The 24,590-nt window shown below is 46.1% G+C and overlaps 1 protein-coding gene across 1 annotated transcript; it reads right to left on the bottom strand.

The window, feature by feature from the left end:
• Positions 1-646: 646 nt before the first annotated feature.
• Positions 647-18,856, bottom strand: ckmt1 (creatine kinase, mitochondrial 1). Its single transcript, XM_056282667.1, has 9 exons — positions 18,575-18,856; positions 16,516-16,714; positions 12,749-12,844; positions 11,171-11,392; positions 10,142-10,227; positions 6,531-6,654; positions 5,795-5,929; positions 3,857-3,982; positions 647-1,645 (listed from the first exon to the last, which is right to left on the bottom strand). Exons 1-9 carry the CDS (start codon positions 18,721-18,723, stop codon positions 1,532-1,534), a joined length of 1,251 nt encoding a protein of 416 aa, XP_056138642.1. The 5' UTR covers positions 18,724-18,856; the 3' UTR covers positions 647-1,531.
• Between the last annotated feature and the right edge of the window lie 5,734 nt (positions 18,857-24,590).

The raw sequence follows: 24,590 nt of genomic DNA, 5'->3' as shown, positions 1-24,590 counted from the left end.
CCTTCACGCTGGGGGCAAAAAAAAAAAAACACTTGGATGGCAACAATGGTCCAAAGGATTAGGGAAAATGAAAGAAGCATAATTCTCCAGTGACGAGAGAGAGAGAGAGAGAGAGAGAGAGAGAGAGAGAGAGAGAGAGAGAGAGAGAGAGAGAGAGAGAGAGAGAGAGAGAGAGAGAGAGAGAGAGAGAGAGAGAGAGAGAGAGAGAGAGAGTGTGTGTGTGAGTTAGAGTTGCTACCAACACGAGGATCGCCGGTTCGAATCCCCGTGTTACCTCCGGCTTGGTCGGGCATCCCTGCAGACACAATTGGCCGTGGGTGGGAAGTCGGATGTGGGCAGGTGTTCTGGTAGCTGCACTAGCACCTCCTCTGGTCAGTTAGGGCGGGCTGTTCAGGGGGGGAGGGGGAGCTGGGGGCAATAGCTTGATCCTCCCACACACTACATCCCCCTGGTGAACACTCCTCACTGTCAGAGGAGTTTTACTGTCTTATTGGCAGAGGGGGTGGTGTGCAGCGACCGGGACGGCTCAGAAAATAGGGTAATTGGCCAAGTACAATTGGGAGAAAATGGGGGGGGGGGGGGAATAAATAGAAAAAAGAGAGCGAGCGAGTGAAGTGAGCGAGAGAGAGAGAGAGAGAGATGCAGATACAGTTAAATAGATGACTTCTTTATTAAAAGATAGTACAGTATAACATTCACTGGTGAGCTGAAATGGTATTGCTTCAGTAGCTTACAGTACAGAACCCAGCCCAGACAGAACCAACTGGCTAATGTATGAATCCTCTGGGGAACCTGAGTGTCTTCAGTGTGGTTACCTCTACATTCAGACCCATTCAGAATGGGGGGAAAAAAAATTCTGTACATACAACCCACGATGGAGACGTAAAGCACAAATGGATGAACTATACAAGCACCAGTTAATAGTCAGCGTCATACCAGGTTATAGCCATCGCCAACCAATAGACAGGGATGGTGGGAATAAACACACTGAGTAAAGGACATGCAGTGGGGGAGCACATAGGCAGGGCAGAGCCAGGTTTAGTGGATGTGGGATTTACTGTGGAGAACAAGTAATGTTGTGGAGGTACGTTGGGGGCTGAGCCACAGATACTGTTATGGCCCTGCAGGGATTACAAAATGGGCGGCCATTTTTGCTCCATTACAACAACGTCCCTCATTTTTGTGCACACTTGAGTCTTCTTTGCTTGTTGTAGGAAGTTGAGGCAATGTGCTAGATTTGAGTTTTAAGATACAACAATCCTTCATATGGTTCAACTGAAATACCAGTTGGCTCAAAACAGTGTTCTGGGGCTCTTGTTGGGTCTGGACAGGTAGCTGAATATAATATTATATGATATAACTAGTTTATATTATGCAGAGGCAAATATGTGGGCCAGGATGGGTTGATTAGATAGATGCGAATAATTGAGGCCATGACATAGATATTAACCATATCTATGGACATAGTGTGTGGGGGGGGGGTATGTGCACATGAGCCAAGGGTTTGTCGGATGAGGTCAAGGGTCAGTGTCTACTTGAACTGCTTAGGGGGTGGTGGGATCTTGATGTCCTGTCCTTTCTCCAGTCTCTTCTCACACTCAATCAAGTAGTTGACACCGTCGATCACTGTCTGCACCAGCTGGACCTAATGGACACACACACACACACACACACACACACACACACACACACACACACACACACACACACACACACACACACACACACACACACACACACACACACACACACACACACACACACACGGTTCAGCTGGCAACCCACAGTATCGCAGAAACATGTTGGCCAGTCTCGGTGAAATTGATTTAATCACGTTTGTTCCTCCCATGATTTTAAGACACAGGAAATTAAAACTGTTATTTCACATAAATAAAAACGTCAGCAGTGTACAACTATGCAGCACAAATGAAGAGGTGGGTTGTATTTTAAGAAAAAAAAAAGGTTTACTATTGGCTAATACATAATTTACTTGCCCCGTTTTCCTCCTCCCCTCCCCCCTCACCTAAATCCTCAGCCCGGCTCCATCAGCAGGTCTGGGTGCTGGTAGGACCACGTGTCAACATTAGTCAATATTGATAAGTCAGGGAGAAGACTGCAAAGTCCACACCTAAGCCTCCATTAGTCTCTTTTATTGGCCCTCTGATTTGGCCATTTGTTTTTTGTTCTCTCTCGTGTGGGCATACAGGAGGACGCAGAGAAACACACAAGGCCCCTCTCTTCTTCTGATCAAATCATTTCCGAAGACAATTCCTGGGATTTGTTTGAGTCTGTGTTGAGCACCAAGTGAGCTGGAATGACCGCATCAAGTCCTGTAGACACCAGGCAACTCTCTGGTCACAAGCTGGGTTTTGTAATACCTCCATGTGAGTGTTTGAATATTTCCGATAAGGGGTTCTGACCCTGTGTGATAAACTCAACCTATGTGGTTCCAAAGCATTTGCCCAAAAACCAATGACGTAACCCAGTACAGCAGGCGAGGAATCGCCAGTCGATACTCCTCAGCTAAGATGTGTGTGTGTGTGTGTGTGTGTGTGTGTGTGTGGGGGGGGGGGGGGGGTTATACAAAGCCGGTTTGAAAAGGTTTCGTGTAATCAGTCATCTGCTTCCCTGTCAGCAAGACTGGCAGACGCAGTAACAATTCAGCTCAATCACACCCATGGACTCACACAATGCTAACTGGCTAATCAAGGCTATTGGTAATTTCAGGGCTGTTAGCATTTTGTGACCCTTGATCAAATCATTTTTTTCCTAGCCATGCAGTCATCTGACAACAGAAACAGTGAAAACACTTGTATTGTGTTATATGCTATGCTGAAACACATAGTAAGTGGTCACAGACAGAATCGAAGGTGACTGAAAGTCGGCTTTTTAACATTATACGGGGAACCGACCTTTACCCTGCTACGAAGAAGCGGAAGTACGTCGGCTATGTTTGTGAAGTAAAGGTGAATGGAGTGCCAACACTCCTTTATAAAACAAAACACCTCCTAAGAACAAATAATACTTGACCATAGTCCAGAATATAGTCAGAGGTTTCTATCAGAGGAGTGAGTTTAGTCTTTAGCTTCATCACCTCCCCGCCCGGATCATTTTACCTTGATAAGAGTTTATAATTCCCAACATGTGCTACTGTGGGATTGAGCACCAAGAAGGGACCTTTTCAGTCGTGTGTGTCATCGAGCACTTCCAAGAAATAGCACACAAGCACTGTCCAATCCCGCCCCCCCTTTCTCTCACACCCACACCCACACCCACACACACACACACACACACTCAAAAACAATAAAGAACAGCTCCATTGTATGCTCAGTCTATGTCAGACGGGTGGGGCCAAGGAACATCACAAAGACAGCGACTAGAAGAGGGCAGAGAAAACCACACAGTCCCCCTCTCCTCTCTTTCAGCCCTCCAGTAAATTTCCACAGTTTCAAAAGCTCAGCATTGGGTTCCTCTCTCTGGATCTAGTCCATTAAGCTGATAACATCGGAACACCAGACAAACCCCAGAGTCTTTTTTTTCTCTTAACCACCAGAGAGGATTTTCTGAACAAACGTTATCCATTACTATCATCAACGCTGCTTTACACAATCATACACACTTTATACACCCAATTACAAACATCCAGTATGACCACTATCTTTCCGAGTTGGTCTCTGAGAACTGCAAAATACAACAACAGTTTTTTCGACAGTTGGCCACTGCTTGCTTGAACCACTATCTTCTACAGATGGCCACCACATGGACCGTTCATCTAGAGCAGCCTGCAGGCTACGTGCCTTGCTCCAGGGCACTTTGATAGGAGTTCATCAGTTCCTCCTCTCTCTGGGTTCCCTACCTCAGACTGTCCCAGGCGGTCCAGGTTGGAGATATCAAAGGTGCTGCCAACGGCAGCCGTGTCCACTCCCCCGGTGCCCCTCTTCTGCAGGCGGAGGTTGTCCAGGATCTTACTGAGGCGTGGGTCCTGTAGAGACAGAAAACCAAACAACCATATGGCACAAAGCGAACGTAGGACTTGTGCTTTTTTTTACGTTTCTTCATATATCTCTTTGAGATTCATACATGATGGATAAAATTATGCAGAGGCAACAAAAACACAGAGGGGACATAGAAACACTGTTGAACCCTGGATGTTGACTTCATTACTAAAAAATTTTGTCAAATTAGGAAGACCACTTACTTCCTCTCTGTTAAAATGACTATACTTTGTATGGTACTTTGATTTAAAGACATTCTCCCATTAGACTTAAGTGCTGCCTTTGACAAAGTCAATCACAACATCCTCTTACATTGCTTAGAGACTTGGGTTGGCATCAAGGGCTCAGCTCTTAGCTTATTACACTCTTACCTCACCAATAGAACTTTTTATGTTGTTCTGGGCAACTCTACCTCCTTGATGGCTCAGTTGAGTTGTGGTGTCACTCAAGGCTCAGTTCTTGGCACCCTTCTCTTTTCTATATACACACTGTCCCTTGGCCAGGTCATTCAAAATCATGATGTACTCTACCATTTTTATGCTGATGACACTCAGTTATACATGCCACTAAAAACTACAGATCCTAGCGCCCTAGCAAATTTCACAGCTTGCCTCTCTGACATTAAATCCTGGATGTACTAAAATTTTCTCAAATTTAATGATGATAAGTCTGAGGTCATTCTGTTCAGTCCCAAAAATTCCACCAGCCCTTTTGGTACTAATCTTGGTGGTCTGCCAGGTAGTCTTAAGCAAGCTGCTAGGAATCTTGGGGTAATGTTCGATGGTAAACTCAGTTATGATAATCAAATCAAACATGTTGTTCAGTCATGCTTTCTCCAGCTCAAGCTAATCTCTAAAATTAGGTCATTTTTATTAATTGCCTATCTGCAAAAAGTTGTACATGCTTTTATCTATTTTCAGCTTGACTATTGCAATGCACTTTATTTTATTCTATTCAGCAAGGGCCTCCACCATCTGCAATTGCTACAAAACGCCACTGCTCGGCTCATTACCAGGACAAAGAGGCATGATCATATCACTCCTGTGCTTGCCTCCCTGGTATTACGAATTGATTTTAAAATGTTATTGGTTACTTTTAAGGCTTTAAATGGTCTTGCTCCTACATACATTTATGATTTATTGGCTTGGTATATGCCTCCTCAACCATTAAGATCCACAGATGGAGCCCTGCTGGTTATTCCCAGGTCTCGGTTTGTTACAAAGGGTGATGGGGCTTTCGCTGTTAGAGCCCCCACACTATGGACTTCTCTTCCTGTTGAACTAAGACAAACCAAGTCTCTACCTTCTTTTAAATTTCTCCTTGAAACTTTTCTATTTATGAAAGCTTTTACAAATGTTTGATATTTGTTTTTATCTATTTAAACTATTTTTATTTTTAACTCTTAATTATTTGGTCTTACTCTTATTTTTGCCTTGTCTGGTTTTATTGCTTTGTAAAGCACTTTGTAACATTGTTTTAGAAAATTGCTATATAAATAAAGTTATTATATTATTATTATTATTATTATTATGTAAGAAGACACTGCATGTTTGTGTGTACATGTGTTTGCATGTTTGTGTGTACATGTGTTTGCATGTTTGTGTGTTCGCATGTGAATCAGAATTTGGGCGAGTCCTCCGAGTCTGTACGCATTTTCCAGTGCGTTCTCAGCACATGTGAGTTTGTTTAACGGCATGCGTGCATGTAAGTGAGTGTGTGCTAGTATTTGTGTATGTGTATAAATATGCATGTGTGTGCGCGCGTGTGTGTGTGTGTTTGACAGAGGGGGGGGGGCTGACCTTGCTTAGGTTGGGCAGCTTGACGTGGACGCCAGCACGGAGCCCTGTGCCCAGGTTAGAGGGACAGGTCAGGATGTAACCCATCCTCTCATTCCACATAAACTCCCAGCCCTTTTCTGAGATCAAATGCTCCACCTAAGAGAGAGAGCGCGAGAGAGCGACAGAGAGACAGAGAGAGAGAGACAGAGAGAGAGACTGATCAAACCGATAAGAACAGATACTACACTTGATCTCAGCCAAAAGAGACAGAGAGAGAGAGTTACTAAAACCTGAGTGTTTGCGTGTGCTTAGGATGACCTTTGTACAGAGGACCTCTGACCTTTGTGACCTCGGATTTGATATGTTGCTTTGCAGACAAAAAAACGTCACCTCGAGGCAACAGCCTGGCCAGTGCACCAGTACAACAACAAATGAACTTCATTCATGCCAGCCGTACTTTCTGTAATGGGGAACTTGGACCGCTTTGATAAACATTCATGTTTGTGTGTCTCTGTTGAGAGAGAATGAATTAGTGTGTGTCTATGTGTGTGTACAAACTCCCCTCTTCTCCATTACCATCCCAAACACCTGTGTTTACAGTACGAATGCTAGGAAAGTGAGTATTTATACTAACCCCCTTCTCTCTCTCTCTCACACACACACACACACACACACACACACACACACACACACACACACACACACACACACACACACACACACACACACACACACACACACACACACACACACACACCTCTTTGAGGCCTCTGCAGAACCTTTCAAAGACTCTCTTCATGTTTCCTCCCTTCTCCATGGAGATGACCCTGGTATGGTCCTCCTCATTGATCCAGATCAAGAAGGTCTTCTCGTTGTTGTGCCTGCACAAGGGATGAGACTTTACTCATTAGGATGCAGAAAAGAGGGCTTATGGAGTAGTTGGGGAAAAAAGGATAAAAGAGAGGAGTGTGGATGAAGAGGATGGTGGTATGGGGGGGGGGGGGGGCTGAAGGTGGATTGAAGGTGGATGTGCTGCAGTGCAATACGAGGCATCAATGTCTATGTCATACGAGGCTGGCACATCGAGGGGGTGGGGGTGTTGATCACAATGTGTTTCACTTCAGAGGGAAGAAAAAGCCCACAGGTTTTCTCCTTCAAAGCGGCCGTGGGACACAATTTCCGTTTTTATTGATTTTATCACCAGAGCAATCAGTTCCCCCACCCTTAAAAAAAACTAACATATATTTTATTAAAAAAAAATGTAAAAAGAAAAGGTTGACTTCCCCTTTATGAACACAGGGATGACGTCCCTTGTTGATTGCTCTGAGATGGTGAAGAAGACAGCACGAGTTTTAAACAAACAGGATGTGGTCCACCCCACCGGAGGAGGAGTAAGGAGTAGTAATTTCCTCTCCCTTTCTTTCTTTCTTTCTTTCTTTCTTTCTTTCTTTCTTTCTTTCTTTCTTTCTTTCTTTCTTTCTTTCTTTCTTTCTTTCTTTCTTTCTTTCTTTCTTTCTTTCTTTCTTTCTTTTTCATCCATGAGTAGTTCAAGTTGGTGGGATGCTCATGATAAGGAACACAAAGGACTATTAACATGACGTTTTACAGTAGAATAAAACTCAAAACTATCTCAGAAAGTTGAGTCAGTTCATCTGGACACAACGTTTATCGAGCGATACGTTTTGTCACTCATCTAAGTGACCTCTTCAGCCTCAACTGACTGCAGGTACCCCCACCCTTATAAACGATACAGTGGCGCAACGACCCAAAACAATAACCAGTTTCACATGCAAATATGGGTGTGACCATTAACTAGTCGTTCAATGGCCATGTCTACAGTTCACAGAGGATTAGGGAATAGCTACAATCACAGCGTTGTAAAATGGCGACAGATCTACTCAACTTCCTGGGATTTCCTCTCCTGGATTATTGAGCATGCATCAAGATATCCAAGGATGTGAAATATAGACGATCTAACTAACATAAGGGTCTCCACTGCAGCTTAGAGGACTTCTCTCTATATGTAGACCGTCGCTATTTCTAGACACATTTTGCTATTTCTGAAAGTGTGCTTGACAGTTAGTGAGCGGACTATGTTAACTGGAGAGCAAAAAATGGTAGACTCATGGAAACAGAAGTCTTCTGCTGGAAATGTCAGAGGGAAGTTCATATAGACCGCCAGTAAGCAAAGCTAATCCTTGTTTGTGCCATAGGTCAGTAATAATTACTTGTTTGAGTGGTCTACAAGGCAGAAACCGTTCTTGTTGGCCTATCTACTGCTACTACTTGTGAATATTTTATTGATTTAAAACACTTGGAAAGTTAAAAACATCCTATCCGTCTCTCTTCTTCTTCTTCTTCTTTTTTGGGGGGGGATTTTCCCCCCTTTTTCTTCCAATTGTATTTGGCCAGCACGGTGGCGCAGTGGTTAGCGTGGTCGCCTCACAGCAAGAAGGTCCTGGGTTCGAGCCCTGGGGTAGTCCAACCTTGGTGGGCCGTCCCGGGTCGTCCTCTGTGGGGAGTTTGCATGTTCTCCCGGTTTCCCCCGGGGGCTCTGGTTTCCTCCCACAAGCCAAAGACATGTAGGTCAGGTGAATTGGCCGTACTAAATTGTCCCTAGGAATGAATGGGTTTGTGTGTGTCGGCCCTGTGTGATGGTCTGGCGGCCTGTCAAGGATGTCTACCTGCCTGCCACCCAATGACTGCTGGGATAGGCTCCAGCATCCCCACAACCCTGAGAGCAGGATAAGCAGTTCAGATAATGGATGGATGGATGGATGGATTTACTTGGCTAATTACCCCACTCTTCCGAGTCATCCCGGTCGCTGCTCCACCCCCTCTGCCGATCCGGGGAGGGCTGCAGACTACCACATGCCTCCTCCAATACATGTGGAGTCGTCAGCCGCTTCTTTTCACCTGACAGCGAGGAGTTTCGCCAGGGGGTTGTAGTGTATGGGAGGATCACGCTATTCCCCCCAGTTCCCCCTCGAACAGGTGCCCCGACCGACCAGAGGAGGTGCTAGTGCAGTGACCAGGACACGTAACCACACCTGGCTTCCCACCCGCAGACACGGCCAGCTGTGTCTGCAGGGACGCCCGACCAAGCCGGCGGTAACACGAGGGATTCGAACCGGCGATCCCGTGTTGGTAGGCAACAGAATAGACTGCTACATTACCTGGACACCCCCATCTCTCTTAATTCTCAGTTTGCAGTCACAAGAACCTGTGAAGGCTCCAAGACCCTGACCTTCAAACACTTAGGTTGGTTTTGGTTGCTTGTCAATCAATCGATCGAACCTGGTATAGTACATTGTACATTTACAAATACAATTGAATGTATTCTACATGAGAATATTTTGAAAAAAAAGTTTGTCATGTTGTAATTTTGATGTTTTAAGGGAAATCAAAATACAGTTTGGTGCTGAAATGAGAAGAGGCCAACTCTAAATGAGGCTGTTAATGAATGGCACATCAGATGGAGCACAGACCCAGTCCTCGTATACACCACACTGCTCCTTCATCATCAAAACCACTGCAGAGAGCATCGCAGCCCATACTGACCTCCTCCCAACTAGTCCCCGTGAGGGGATGGATAGGTCTGGGCCCAGGGAGACAGAGAGAGAGTGTGTGTGCACATGTGGGTAGGTGGGAGGGCAGAGGGAGAAAGGAAGAAAAAGAGGAGGTGGTCAGGCATAAAATGAGAAAGAGAGAGATGTGAAAGAGAGCAGAGAAAATAGAGCAGGACACTTGGGCAAAGAAAGAATACCAGAGGGAAAAGAAAGTGAGTGAGAGAGAGCGAGAGAGAGAGAGAGAGGGAGAGGGAGACAGGGAGATACAGAGAGAGAGAAAGGGAGGTAGACAGAGAGGGAGAGAGACGGAGATAGGGAGGGAGGGAGGGAGGGAGAGCTGCCAGTGGAGCTGAAAGCAGATGGAGAGCAAGTGAATGTGCATTTTTAAGGAGTGAGCTGGACGAGAGGGGGCTCCTTGTGGGTTGGGGGAGAGGGGAGAGCAGCTGCTGATTGATGCTAGCCCAGCTATGAGTTTCACTGAGCTATTTGTGTCTACGTGATGAAACTGAAAACTGAGACTGCATTGTGTGCAACGCTACTGCGACTCTGCCATAGCTTGGTAAGAGGTGAAGCATACTGTACATGCAAAAAAAAAAAGATTGCCACAAAAAAACCTGTAAGAAATGTCGTAACTTTTAACATACCGTTGGTCACGGGTAGTGGGAATCTATTCAAGATAAACCAACGAAGAAACATGTCAACTAGTGTCACCTGTGAAGCAACACACCCCACATTCGTTTTTAGCCAAATTATGAGAGAACTTAATCGAAAGCGAATGATGAAGAGGTTTTGTGCTTACCAAATACCACGGGCATCTGGCCAATCACGTGCCATGCCTGCACACGTCAGGAGGGGGGACACCGGTTTGTCGAACAGGAAGTGGTCCTGAATTGCACACACAGACAATGCAAGTTTTGTACTCAGAGTGCCAACAATGGCTAAAACAATGGTGATAACAGTGAGAGGCTGCAGAGAAATGGGAATTTGAGCGGAGAGGAATTTCCCCCATCGACAGTTGGAGGTGAGCTGTAATTCCTCCCACGGCGGTCCAACGAGCCACGTGTCATTCGTGCCAATGAACCGGTCTTGTGCCGGAACAGGATCTAACACCTCTTGCTTTTGAACCTCCTGTATTCAGGCACGTATTTGTGAGGATCCCACACCACCTCTCCGTGACAGCGGCCGATGAAGTCGCTGACTGCCAGCATGGGGCTCATGACACACACCTGTACACCGGCCCTGTCTGTCAAAGTGAACGTGAGGCAATGCGAGGACTGTGATGGATGAAAGATATTTGTTATTGTTGACCTTTTTCTGTTTGTCATCATCGTCATCATCATTGGTGGTCACTAGGGGTCGAGTATGACCGACCTCTCTCTGGGTCCCTATGGGTCTTCAGGTGGGCATAGAGGCCAATCCTGGAGTCAAATAATGGGAGGACGCCTGCGTGTGACAGCTTTTTACTTGGAGAGGCTGATGCGCCCGCAGCCACCACACAGTCCTTCACAGGGGGTGTCCAGAGTCCAATGGCATGGAGCTCCAAGACGATTGGGGACCACCCTCTGTTGCAGCCTTCATCCGCCTTCACTGCCGTTGTGACCTGGAGACATCGTCCGCCAGTTCCACCATTGAGGTCTTTGTTGAATCGCGCTTCGTCTGGAACCTCCCCTTTGACCTATCCAGCTTGGGTGGCCCTACCAGGAGCTGGCGTGTCTCTTGAGCAACTAGTTACCAGACTGCTACTCAAAGGAGAGATTATACAGATTTTTTTTCTCTCAAATGTTTGTATCACCCCTGCGTCTCATCCCTGCGTCTGTACGCCACTCACGTCGATGAGCTGCTGTTGCTCCTTCTCGGTCATCTGAGTCAGGCTGAAGTACTTCCCGGCCAGGTCCCCCTTCAAGCCGGACAGGGCATCCACCACCACCCTCTCCACCTCCCGGCGCTCGGCCCGGGTGCAGGCGGGCGGCAGGCTGAGCCCGCGGATGCTGCGTCCCGTCCTCACCCTGGATGACAGCACGTAGCGCTCGTCAAAGTGGCCTGACTGGATCTGGATCAAAACAGGCAGGGCAGGAGGTTACTGACACTGAAATCACACATCACAGTGTATTTAAGGGATACATGTTATGATCTGTCCTGTTGCTAGCACTGTCTGTCTGTCTGTCTGTCTGTCTGTCTGTCTGTCTGTCTGTCTGTCTGTCTGTCTGTCTGTCTGTCTGTCTGTCTGTCAAGGACCTGACGTTAAAAACAGCTGCAGCAAATGACATGACATGTTAAGGCCCCCTGGACAACGCCAGCTTGATGCCCTGGTTAGATTATAGAAGTGATCAGGTCAAGGCCACAGAAAAGGTCAAAATCCTTTTTTCAGCCTCAAATTTGTCAAACATTTTTTGAGTTATGTACCCAATTATGAGGATACTCTATCCTCATGACACAGCGTCATCATAATTGTGGACATAACTTGATATGTACAACTTGAAACTTTTCATCCGTTTGCTGGTAGGTGCAGGTGAAAGTTTGTGGACATTTCTGTGCATGTCGTGGACATTTATCCACGGTAAATCTCGCAGGCATGGCGGAAAAATATACCACGGTCAATAGCACACGCCACCAAACAGGAAACTGGTACTACTGCTGCAGTAGAAACCGGAAGTCAGTGGACTACAGTTATGCACGGAGTCGATTGGCCGTGTCTACGGGTAGGAAGCCGGATGTGGGTATGTGTCCTGATCACTGCACTAGCGCCTCCTCTGGTCGGAGGGGGCGCCTGTTCGGTGGGTGAAACGCCTCACTGTCGGGTGAAAAGAAGTGGCTGGTGACTTCACATGTATTGGAGGAGGCATGTGGTGGTCTGCAGCCCTCCCCAGATCGGCAGGAGGGGTGGAGCAGCGATCGGGACGGCTCGGAAGAGTGGCCAAGCACAATAGGGGAGAAAAAGGGCGAAAAATTCCACAAAAAAAAGTTTTGGTTTAATTCAAGCTGACACAAAATCGTTTGACTTTCTTCTTTCAAAGTGGAAGGATGAAGGCAACGTTTTGAAGGTCAGTCGTGGTCAAAATGCAGGGGTTGGGGTTTATGCCCAGGGTCATTTGTTGTCAGGGGTGATTCTGAAGGAAACGAATCCTGATTTGGCAGCTAAGAAATATCTCTGAATAATCGTCTGACATGGGGTGTCCAAGGAAAATGTTGTGAAAGGCTGATTATTGGACAATAATGTAAAATGAATAGATAACTATAACTTATTCAAATCGGTATTAGACATGATTCATTATTAACCATTATGATAATTTATCATTAGTAACCATCAAATGTCTCAGGAGTTAATATTGTACATTCAAATCAGTGCACAAAGCTGCAGCAGGCGAAGAGCAGCGGTCCTCCCACCATCGCCCGGCATGACCAGTACCTTGCTGGCATCCAGATCAGTGGGGTGGGTCATCTTGTGGGGGTCGTAACCATTGTGCCTCTCCTTGATGACAGGGTCGAACAGGTCAGCAAATACCTGCAACCGACACAAAATGAACAAGTCAGGGCATTTGTGATATCACTGTGTGCGTTGTGGTGTGTACCCGATGACAGCCCGAGAGGGGCCGTGGATCTCCATCAACAGCCACCTATTTCTATTTCCTGTTTTGTCGACTCAAAACGTTTTAAAATGCCAAAAATAGATTTCAATGATTTTTTTTCTTTGTTAAAGTCAAGGAAATGTGAATTTCAGAGAATACTTTGTTTGTGTACAGCTGTAACTGTGCACGCGTGTTTATGTCAACGATGTTAACACAGGGGCTATGTATGACATTCGCAGGGGTGTGATGAGGACATGAAAATTTTGCAAAACAAAAAGGTATGAGGAAATCAGTTATTTCCCATCAGGGATAAACAGGAACTGTTTGTTCCGAGCCCCGAAGCCTTGGACAGAAAACTAAAAACAGAAAAATAGCAAAAGTCTGATCCCTGCATGTAGTTAAGGATGGTGTGGAGGGAGGGAGGGAGGGAGGGAGGGGGGGGGCTGCAGTGTAAATCCATAGGTTACCTTGGTTACATCATCAGCAGCGATTTTTAGCTGTCAGTGGATCGGCTGTCCTGCACATCTGTCCATTAAGTTAGCAGAACACGCACACTAACATTACCAGTATCAACCCAGCAGCTACGCGGTGTCAACAACATCATATGAGCCCATTGTGTTGCTTCCTTCCCAAGTGATCTATGATACAGGAGTCAGAGACACTCACTGTGCAAAGTCACTGACTGACGCCATTACATCCAACCGTAGCACTGTGAAAGGGAAACTATGAAGTGATGTAAGATCAATTCACGTCGAAGGGTTATTTTCTTCCCAAAATGAACAACAAAGGTTTCGGTTTCAAACTCTTTGGCTGGGCGTCCGGGTAGTGTAACGGTCTATTCCGTTGCCTGCCAACACGGGGATCGCCAGTTCGAATCCTCCGGATTGGTCGGGCATCCCTACAGACACAGTTGGCCGTGTCTGCGGGGTGGGAAGCCGGATGTGGGTATGTGTCCTGGTCGCTGCACTAGCGCCTCCTCTGGTCGGTCGGAGTGCCTGTTCGGGGGGGGCTGAGGGGAATAGCGTGATCCTCCCACGTGCTACGTCCCCCTGGCGAAACTCCTCACTGTCGGGTGAAAAGAAGCGGCTGGCGACTCCACATGTATCGGAGGAGGCCTGTGGTAGTCTGCAGCCCTCCCCCGGATCGGCAGAGGGGGTGGAGCAGTGACCCGGACGGCTCGGAAGAGTGGGGTAACTGGCCAGATACAATTGGGAGAAAAAGGGGGGGGGGTCCACAAAAAGCAACTCTTAGGCTGCTGTTGAGCAAATGCATCCTGTGAAACACGAGGACACCTCATCAGTGGTGCACCTCGGGGTCACTGGGAGTTTTGGCTCTCCCAGCATCAGACTCCCTACATGCAGCTGAGCCAGCCCACACAGTCATCCTGTCTTTGGCGTTTATCATCGCTTTTGTGGCAAGGCCGTCTTGAAGTCTCATTTGCAGTGTGTGAAATACAGGACGTTTAAAGAATGTCGTGTCTTCCATGTGAATTGAGTGGGGGACGCAAAAAGGACAAGGGGATGTAGGTAGAAGGACTCAATACAGACAGAAATAGAGAAGCATCCCTCGAGCCGAGAACCCAGGCTCCCTGTTGCTATGAATGGCTTGGTGTTAAACTGAGCGCTGACGATGGCCTGGGACCTGTTAGCTGTACTTCTAGTAAATCAAGAGGATGACTCCTCCAACATCTGGTCATATCTGATGATACATGGGGTTTTTCATCTATGTGGAAATGGACTTTATAAAGCCGGAGGAGTGGCAATAAGAGGAACTTGAACTTATAAAATGGGGTCAGCTGTCTGTCGCTCTGTCATCATGGAAGTCATCATTGCATTTTATAACATTTAACCTTCGACACAACAGCCCTGCACTCTTTTCTACATCATTTACTTGTATATACCTGGATTATTTTCACTTGCAGGTTACTACGAACAACTATCTGCAGACCGTGGCAGACTTGTAAGGCTGTGTGCATGGCAGCAAATTCAAATTAACTAAAGAAATAATGTAGAAAAAATATAGATAGAAATGGTAAAACTGTTTCATCCTAAGCAGGAAAAAATAAAGCTTCCTGAGCAATGTATACAGGCGTTGTAATGAGCTCCTTGCCCCATAGATCAAGTTGGATTTGGTAGCAAACTTTAAGTTTTATTAAACTTTACAAAATCTATTAGGTAGTTCATAGTCTCTGCTGATCACCATTTTTGGGGAACGTGTTTGACACTAATTGCGAAATCATGCAAAAACTGCAGTGTTCCTATACATCCTCTGATTGGGACTCATACCCGCCGATGGATGTAAGTATGTATGTATGGATGTATGTATGTATGTATGGATGGATGGATGGATGGATGGATGGATGGATGGATGGATGGATGGATGGATGGATGTAAGTAAGTATGGATGGATGGATGGATGGATGGATGGATGGATGGATGGATGGATGTAAGTATGTATGTATGTATGGATGGATGGATGGATGGATGGATGGATGGATGGATGGATGTAAGTAAGTAAGTATGGATGGATGGATGGATGGATGGATGGATGGATGGATGGATGGATGGATGGATGTAAGTAAGTAAGTATGGATGGATGGATGGATGGATGGATGGATGTAAGTAAGTATGGATGGATGGATGGATGGATGGATGGATGGATGGATGTAAGTAAGTAAGTATGGATGGATGGATGGATGGATGGATGGATGGATGGATGTAAGTAAGTATGTATGTATGTATGTATGTATGTATGTATGTATGTATGGATGTATGGATGTATGGATGTATGGATGGATGGATGGATGGATGGATGGATGGATGGATGGATGTAAGTATGGATGGATGGATGTATGGATGTATGGATTTAAGTATGTATGTATGTATGTATGGATGGATGGATGGATGGATGGATGGATGCTGCAGGAAACTTGATCACTTGGTGTTAGCATGTTGTGTTGATCTTGACTCTGAAGCACAACGTTCATGTTGCTGCATTAGGCAGAGTTAAACGAGTAGTTAAGATATCACTACTGAATCTCCGTTTCAGAAGGGCAACGCCCGGGTTAATTTTTTTTAATGAAATCATTTCAACAATCTAAGGCATTTTATTGGGAAGGAAAAAATGAAAAAAAAAATGAAATAAATGGGAGTGTCTGGGTAGTGTAGCGGTCTATTCCACTGCCGGTTCAAACATGGGGATCCCGGTTCGAATCCTCATGTTACCTCCGGCTTGGTCAGGCATCCCTACAGACACAATTGGCCGTGTCTGCAGGTGGGAAGCCGGATGTGGGTATGTGTCCTGGTCGCTGCACTAGCTCCGCCTCTGGTCAGTTGGGGTGCCTGTTCAGGGGGGAGGGGGAACTGCATGATTCTCCCATGCGCTACCTCCCCTTGGTGAAACTCCTCACTGTCAGGTGAAAAGAAGCGGCTGGCGACTCTGCATGTATCGGAGGAGGCATGTGGTAGTCTGCAGCCCTCCCCGGATCAGCAGAGGAGGTGGAGCAGGGACCAGGATGGCTCGGAAGCATGGGGTAATTGGCCAAATGCAATTGGGGAGAAAGGGGGGGGGGTGAATTTTTTTTTAAATTAAATAGAGCCCATCTAACCTCGTAGGACTCCTCGTCCCCTGCCACCATGCCCACGGTCTTGATGAAGGGGTGCCCTGGGTTGTCCACGCCCGTCTGGATGGCCTGGTCCAGCGTGTAGCCGTTAGGAGTGGCCTTGTCACACAGCTTGGCATAGATGGCAGGTGTTAGGTGACTGGCCATGCAATTGTTGTGCTTGCGTAGGTCAGGGTACTCTGCACTGTTCAAATATACAAACACAAGATTAGATTTATTTATTTTTGGTGGGGGGGGGGGGCTCTCATGATCCCTAAAAGGAAAGCACTTCCTATTGAAACCTAATCCTGGAGGGAAGGTTAGCTGTGGGACATTCAAGGACTTTTCCACCAAATGGAGTCAATAATTGGACAACACACACTGAACTTGAAGGGAGGGGGAGGTTCGGTGTAGGGTTTGATGCTGGAGTCTCTTGTGAATAAATTGGAAAGGGAACAGGAGCTGGCCAGACAGGAGAACTGGCAACGGTGCCGTCTGCTCAGGGACGTCCCACCGGTTGACGGTAACCTAGCCTCAAATAAAAATGTAAACACTGACTGATGTTTATGAGCAGGATCGAAGATACTATTCTTGCTCTAGCTGTGACATGTTCCTCCATTTGCAACAAGAATAATACAAATCCCCTTATCCCTTCATGTCTGCTCATTCTCTGCCAAGCTGTCTGGCCCGACAGTGAAATGCAGCTGCAGTCAAAGCCTGGGCATTATCCAAACAGTCTTCTGGATGAAATGAGATGAGATGAGGGAAGAGAAGAGAAGAGAAGAGAAGAGAAGAGAAGAGAAGAGAAGAGAAGAGAAGAGAAGAGAAGAGAAGAGAAGAGAAGAGAAGAGAAGAGAAGAGATGAGATGAGATGAGATGAGATGAGATGAGATGAGATGAGATGAGATGAGATGAGATAAGATAAGATAAGATAAGAGATGAGAGAACAGATGAGATGAGATGAGATGATATGTGATAAGATAAGAGATGAGAGAACAGATGAGATGAGATGAGAGATGAGATGAGAGAACAGATGAGATGAGATGAGATAGGATAGAGATGAGAGAACAGATGAGATGAGATGATATGAGATAAGATAAGATAAGAGATGAGAGAACAGATGAGATAAGAGATGAGAGAACAGATGAGATTAGATGAGATAAGATAAGAGATGAGAGAACAGATGAGATGAGATGATATGAGATAAGAGATGAGAGAACAGATGAGATGAGATGACATAAGAGATGAGATGAGAGAACAGATGAGATGAGATGAGATGAGATGAGAGATGAGATGAGATGGACTTTGGCATGACATAAAAAGCTAATAGAGCAAAGTCAGCGGGGCTAAACAGCTAGACAGATGATTGGCAGGGAGAGCTGTCAATTAAGAGAAAGACGTCATCCATCACCTGTGCTCCTGCGTATGTGCACGGTGTTACTTTACATATAACCCTATACGCGTTATGCAACGGTATCAGGCGACGGGCTGTTATCTTAGCACGGCAGATAAGGTCCTCGTAACCTGTAAATATGTCACCATGCCGAGCCTGCGTGCCCAGAGACACGTACGCCTCCAGGCGAACCTGCCACTGTATTGTACTCAGCCCCTTAGGTGATAAATTCGACATATGGCGCAATATCAACCGGCTTTTTTTCTTTCTTTCTTTCTTTCTGGGTGCACACCAGCACACTCTTCATCACTCTGTTTTAAAATAAAAGGATGAAACAGTGCCGTTTTTTTTCTTCCTAATTTGGAAATGTAACAATGCAACGCATCCATTCAACAGAGGTTATTAAACCATTAGACAGCCCAAGGGCGTCAGCGTGCACCAAGTCAAGGCCGGTGGGGTAAATGTCTAATGGTGCTAATATAATGTTGCAACGAAATGAAAAAGGGGAAAAAAATCCCCTCTACGCCTCCGTTTAATTGCGCATCTTTGAAAATACCTCCGATGGACAGCCAAGGAGAACCAGTTGCCCTTATAGGAAACAGGCCTATCAGGAAGACGCAGATGGAGTCTAAACGGAGGAAGGCGCGTGTCCACGGCGGGCGCGCGGGTTACCTGGCGGGGTACAGTCTCCGTACAGGCACTCCGGCGGTGACGTGCTCGCGGTGCAGCAGGAGCCCCGCCGTCACAGTCCCGGCACCGACTAACGACAGCAGTCCCACGTTCCGCCTGGAGGACAGGATCCTGGTGAAGCTGCCGGCCATCTCTGCGCTACTCTAACAGCGTCTGCAGCGGAGGTGTGAGGAGATGTGGCGCCTCTGATGGAATGAAAGCGGAGTGGGTTAGTGCACGGCGCTGTGACAAGAGGAGATCGGGTGGTGGTGGTGGTGGGGTGGAGTGGTGGGGTGGGGCTGCGTGGAGTGAATGCTGAAGGACACGACTGGGCTACGCGCTCCACCCTTTTTCCGTCGAGCGGACACACTTGGCAACCGTGGACGTACGGTCGTTCAGATGCGATTACAATCAACCGCCTCCCATTCAGCCTCCTTGTCCCAATGAGTCATGTCTGAATCGCCTACGACGGCAAGAAAGGCATAAAAAAGGACGGATGTTCTCATGTCCTGCACGCCTCAAGTCCATTTATGAGGCACTCAAATTGACAACCATAATATAAAATGGTCACTTTATGATAAATGGGCATGATAATCACTGTGAGTAGGCTGACGCTCGCACGCCTGAAATAGTGGACAAACGTCGTCAACCATTCGTCTCTAACCCACTCATAAGGAAGGACACTTTTGAGGTGCAACTCCTGAAACGGGACGAGCCCAACGAGAACCAAGCCCCCAGTGCTCTTCATTTAACGGAGTTGAGCTAAAACAGATCCACAATCCTAATTCCCACAGCACGTGTAGTGAACAGTGGCGGTTTTAGCGAGCTTTAACTGGGGTGGTGTGAGGTTTCAGCTTGAGGGGGGGCAAAGGTTATCTCCCCCAAACAAATTTCAGTTTCAATTTCAGAGACTTCATTTCCTGCATTCTGGTGATTCCCCCCCCCCCCATGCATGGCGATCGCATAATAATGAGACAACATAACATAAACCTTTATGTTGAACACTTAACCTCGTCCTATTTATTCCTAAAAGAAATTTAAGCAGCTCTCTGGGACGTTTATATATTTTGTCAAACATGCAATAAAGAGTCACAATTAGTTTTTTCGCCAAAACATTTTTATTGGGTCTCTTTATAGATAGATAGATAGATAGATAGATAGATAGATAGATAGATAGATAGATAGATAGATAGATAGATAGATAGATAGATAGATAGATAGATAGATAGATAGATAGATAGATAGATAGATAGATAGATAGATAGATAGATAGATAGCTTTCTTTTTTATCGTCCCATAGGGGAACTTGCAGTCTGCAGCAGCATCACAGAAAAAAACAAAACAAAATATACATCACAGTAAAAATACACCATACAAGTCACAGATATACAGATTCAATGTATAGTCGAATATAGTCAATTTTATTTGTATAGCCTAATATCACAAATTACAGACTTGCCTCAGTGGGCTTTACAGCAATACAACATCCTGTCCTTATAAGGAAAACTCCCTAAAAAAATAAAAAACCTTTAACAGGGAGAAAAAAATAGGAAGAAACCTCCGGGAGAGCAACAGAGGAGGGCGCTCTCTCCCAAGACGGACAACGTGCAATGGATGTTGCGTTTACACAATTTACAGAATACAACATTGAAAGAGGATAACAGAATTATAATGGGATTATACGAGATATGAAGAATATTATGAGGAGGATGCCAAGCAGTGTCCAGATGCCACCAGAATAGACCAGGACCCGAGCCACGTGACCACCATCACCATGGAGACAAAAAAAACAAAACAAAACCCAGTCACACATCTTAGTGAGAGAAGGATATAACACTGAAACAGGATAACAATTATATGGATTTATTAGATATACAAAAAGAAAATGTGATGAGGGGGATGCCAAGCAGTGTCCAGGTGGTGACCACCATCACCATGGAGACCTGGGACAGACTAATGTGCACACAGGGGAGACTCACATTACATCATTCACATACACAGAAGAAGAGAAAGGAGAAGACGTCATTCAGAGAGAGAGAAAGGACATGTGAGAGAAGAGAACAGTTTGCAATAGTCAATAATCTATTCTCTATAATCTGGTCGGCAGAACGGTGGTTGGTAAATTCATTGAGACAGAAACCGACCCGCCATGCAGTACAGTTTGTGAAGCACTCAACCTAAAGGCAACTAATTGTAGGCTGAGGCAAAAAGATGAGTTTTAAGTTTGGGTTTAAAGGACTCAACAGACTCTGATCGTCTGATTGCTGCAGGCAAGTTATTCCACAAGAACAGGGCCCGATAGGAAAAGGCCCTGCCACCAGCTGACTTCTTTTTAGCTTTGGGTACACACAGGAGCCCTGTATTTTGAGAGTGAAGAGCTCAAGATGGAAATATACGGTTTAAGGAGATCAGACAAGTAAGATGGTGCAAACCCATTTAGGATTTTATAAGTCAGCAGAAGCACCTTGAAGTCTGATCTAACATGGATAGGAAGCTGATGAAGGGAGGCAAGAATTGGTGTAATACGGTCAAATGTTCTAGAGTTAGTTAGGATTCAAGCTGCAGCATTCTGAATATACATGAGAAAATAAAAGAAATACACTGCAACTATATCGAACAATAATACAGCAATAATAATCCAGCCTCCCATCTCCTCACCCCCCATCCCCATCATTCACACACACAAAAAGTATTGAATTGCATATATTTCTAACAACATACGTATGCTCTGAGGATGCACAAGCCAGTGCATTCTTAGTGCTGGTCCCAAGCCTGGATAAATGGGGAAGGTTGCGTCAGGAAGGGCATCCGGCGTAAAATCTTTGCCAAATCAAATATGCGGATCATAAATAAGACTTACATACCGGATCGGTCGAGGCCCGGGTTACCAACGGCGGCCACCGGTACTGTTAACCAGCAGGGTGTCGGTGGAAACTATGCTACTGTTGGGCGAAGGAGAAGGAGAGGGGGAAAGCATGTCCAGAGGCAGCTAGAGAGGGGGAAGGGTAGGAGTGTGGAGATGAGAGTCGGAGCTTTGAATGTTGGCACTATGACTGGTAAAGGGAGAGAGCTGGCTGACATGATGGAAAGAAGGAAGGTAGGCATACTGTGTGTGTAAGAGACCAGGTGGAAGGGGAGTAAGGCCAGGAGTATCGAAGGTGGGTTCAAACTCTTCTACCATGGTGCGAATGGGAGGAGAAATGGGGTAGGGGTATTTCTGAAGGCAGAGTATGTCAAGAGTGTGCTGGAGGTGAAGAGAGTGTCAGACAGAGTGATGAGTATGAAGCTGGAAATCGAAGGTGTATTGCTGAATGTTATCAGCGCCTATGCCCCGCAAGTCTGGTGTGAGATGGAAGAGGAAGAAGAATTCTGGAGTGAGTTGGACGACATGGTGGAGAGGGTAGCCAAGGAGGAGAGAGTGGTAATTGGAGCGGACTTCAATGGACATATTGGTGAAGGGAAAAGTGGTGATGAGGAGGTGATGGGTAGGTGTGGTGTTAAGGAAAGAAATGTGGAAGGACAGATGGTGGTGGATTTTGCGAAAAGGATGGAAATGGCTGTGGTGAATACATATTTCAAGAAGAGGGAGGAACACAGGGTGACATACAAGAGTGGAGGAAAGAGCACACAGGTGGACTATATCTTATGTAGAAGGCGCCATCTAAAAGGCATTGGAGACTGCAAGGTGGTGACAGCGGAGAATGTAGCTAGGCAGCATCGGATGGTGGTCTGTAGGATGACTTTGGAGACCAAGAAGAGGAAGTGAGTGAAGGCAGAGCCGAAGATCAAATGGTGGAAGTTGAAGAAGGAAGAGCGTTGTGTGGAGTTCAGGCAGGAGTTAAGACAGGCACTGGGTGGTAGTGAAGAGTTGCTGGATGGCTGGGCAACCACTGCAGAAATAGTGAGGGAGACAGCTAGGAATGTACTTGGTGTGTCATCAGGACAGAGGAAGGAAGACAAGGAGACTTGGTGGTGGAATGAAGAAGTACAGCAAAGTATACAGAGGAAGAGGTTGGCAAAGAAGAAGTGGGATACTCAGAGAGATGAAGAAAGTAGACAGGAGTACAAGGAGATGCAGTGTAAAGCAAAGAGAGAGGTGGCAAAGGAAAAAGCATATGGTGAGTTGTATGACAGGTTAGACACTAAGGAAGGAGAAAAGGACTTGTACCAATTGGCTAAACAGAGGGACCGAGCTGGGAAGGAAGTGCAGCAAGTTCGGGTGCTCAAGGATAGAGATGGAAATGTGCTGACAAGTGAGGAGAGTGTGCTGAGAAGGTGGAAGGAGTACTTTGAGGGGCTGATGAATGAAGAAAATGAGCGAGAGAGAGAGAGAGAGAGAGAGAGAGAGAGAGAGAGAGAGAGAGAGAGAGAGAGAGAGAGAGAGAGAGAGAGAGAGAGAGAAGGTTGGAAGATGTGGAAATAGTGAATCAGGAAATGCAGTGGATTAGCAAGGAGGAAGTGAGGGAAGCTATGAAGAGGATGAAGAGTGGAAAGGCAGTTGGTCCAGATGACATACCTGTGGAGGCATGGAGATGTTTAGGAGAGATGGCAGTGGGGTTTTTAACTAGATTGTTTAACACAATCTTGGAAAGTGAGAGGATGCCTGAGGGGTGGAGAAGAAGCATACTGGTACCGATTTTCAAGAACAAGGCGGTGTGCGAGAACTGTAGCAACTACAGAGGTATAAAGTTGATCAGCCACAGCATGAAGATATGGGAAAGAGTAATAGAAGCTAGGTTAAGAGAAGTGACGATTAGCGAGCAGCAGTATGGTTTCATGCCACAAAAGAGCAACAGTTGCGATGTTTGCTTTGAGAATATTGATGGAGAATTACAGAGAAGGCCAGAAGGAGTTACATTGTGTCTTTGTAGATTTAGAGAAAGCATATAACAGGGTGCCAAGAGAGGAGGTGTGGTATTATATGTAGGAGTGGCGCAGAATATGTATGAGGGAAGTGTGACAATGGTGAAGTGTGCAGTTGGAATGACAGGTGGGTTCAAGGTGGAGGTGGGATTACATCACGGGTCGGCTCTGAGCCCTTTCTTGTTTGCAATGGTGATGGACAGGTTGATGGGCGAAATCAGGCAGGAGTCTCTGTGGACGATGATGTTTGCAGATGACATTGTGATCTGTAGCGAGAGTAGGGTGCAGGGTGAGGAGAGCCTGGAGAGGTGGAGGTATGCATTGGAGAGAAGAGGGATGAAAGTCAGTAGGAGCAAGATGGAATACCTATGTGTGAATGAGAGGAAGGACAGTGGAATGGTGAGGATGCAAGGAATAGAAGTAATGAAGGCATATGAGTTTAAATACTTGGGGTCAACTGTCCAAAGGAACGGCGAATGTGGAAAAGAGGTGAAGAAGAGAGTGCAGGCAGGGTGGAGTGGGTGGAGAAGAGTGTCAGGAGTGATTTGTGACAGAAGGGCACCAGCAAGAGTTAAAGGGAAGGTTTACAAGATGGTTGTGAGACCAGCTTTGTTATATGGTTTGGAGACAGTGGCACTGACAAAAAGACAGGAGGTGGAGCTGGAGGTGGCAGAGTTGAAAATGCTAAGATTTTCTTTGGGAGTGACGAATGATTATATTAGAGGGACTGCTCAAGTTGGACAGTTTGGAGACAAAGCAAGAGAAGCAAGATTGAGATGGTTTGGACAAGTGTGGAGGAGAGATGCTGGGTATATTGGGAGAAGGATGCTGAATATGGAGCTGCCAGGGAAGAGGAAAAGAGAAGGGCCAAAGAGGAGGTTTATGGATGTGGTGAGGGAGGACATGCAGGTGGCTGGTGTGACAGAGGAAGATGCAGAAGACAGGAAGAAATGGAAACGGATGATCCACAGTGGCGACCCCTAACGGGAGCAGCCGAAAGTAATAGTAGTAGTAGTTTGTTTGTTTTGGGGAAAAAGACTGGCAATGCTACAACTTTCCTCCTTCCTTTTGATTTTTTTTTCTAATATCTACTACTCTGACCTACAGCATTCAAGATGAAAAACAAGCATGAAACTGTCCAGACCCACGGTGCACC

Source organism: Lampris incognitus, chromosome 6 (genome assembly GCF_029633865.1).
Source record: "Lampris incognitus isolate fLamInc1 chromosome 6, fLamInc1.hap2, whole genome shotgun sequence".
In the NCBI taxonomy this organism is placed as follows: Eukaryota; Metazoa; Chordata; class Actinopteri; order Lampriformes; family Lampridae; genus Lampris; species Lampris incognitus.
This window is presented reverse-complemented; position numbering and strand designations above follow the sequence as displayed.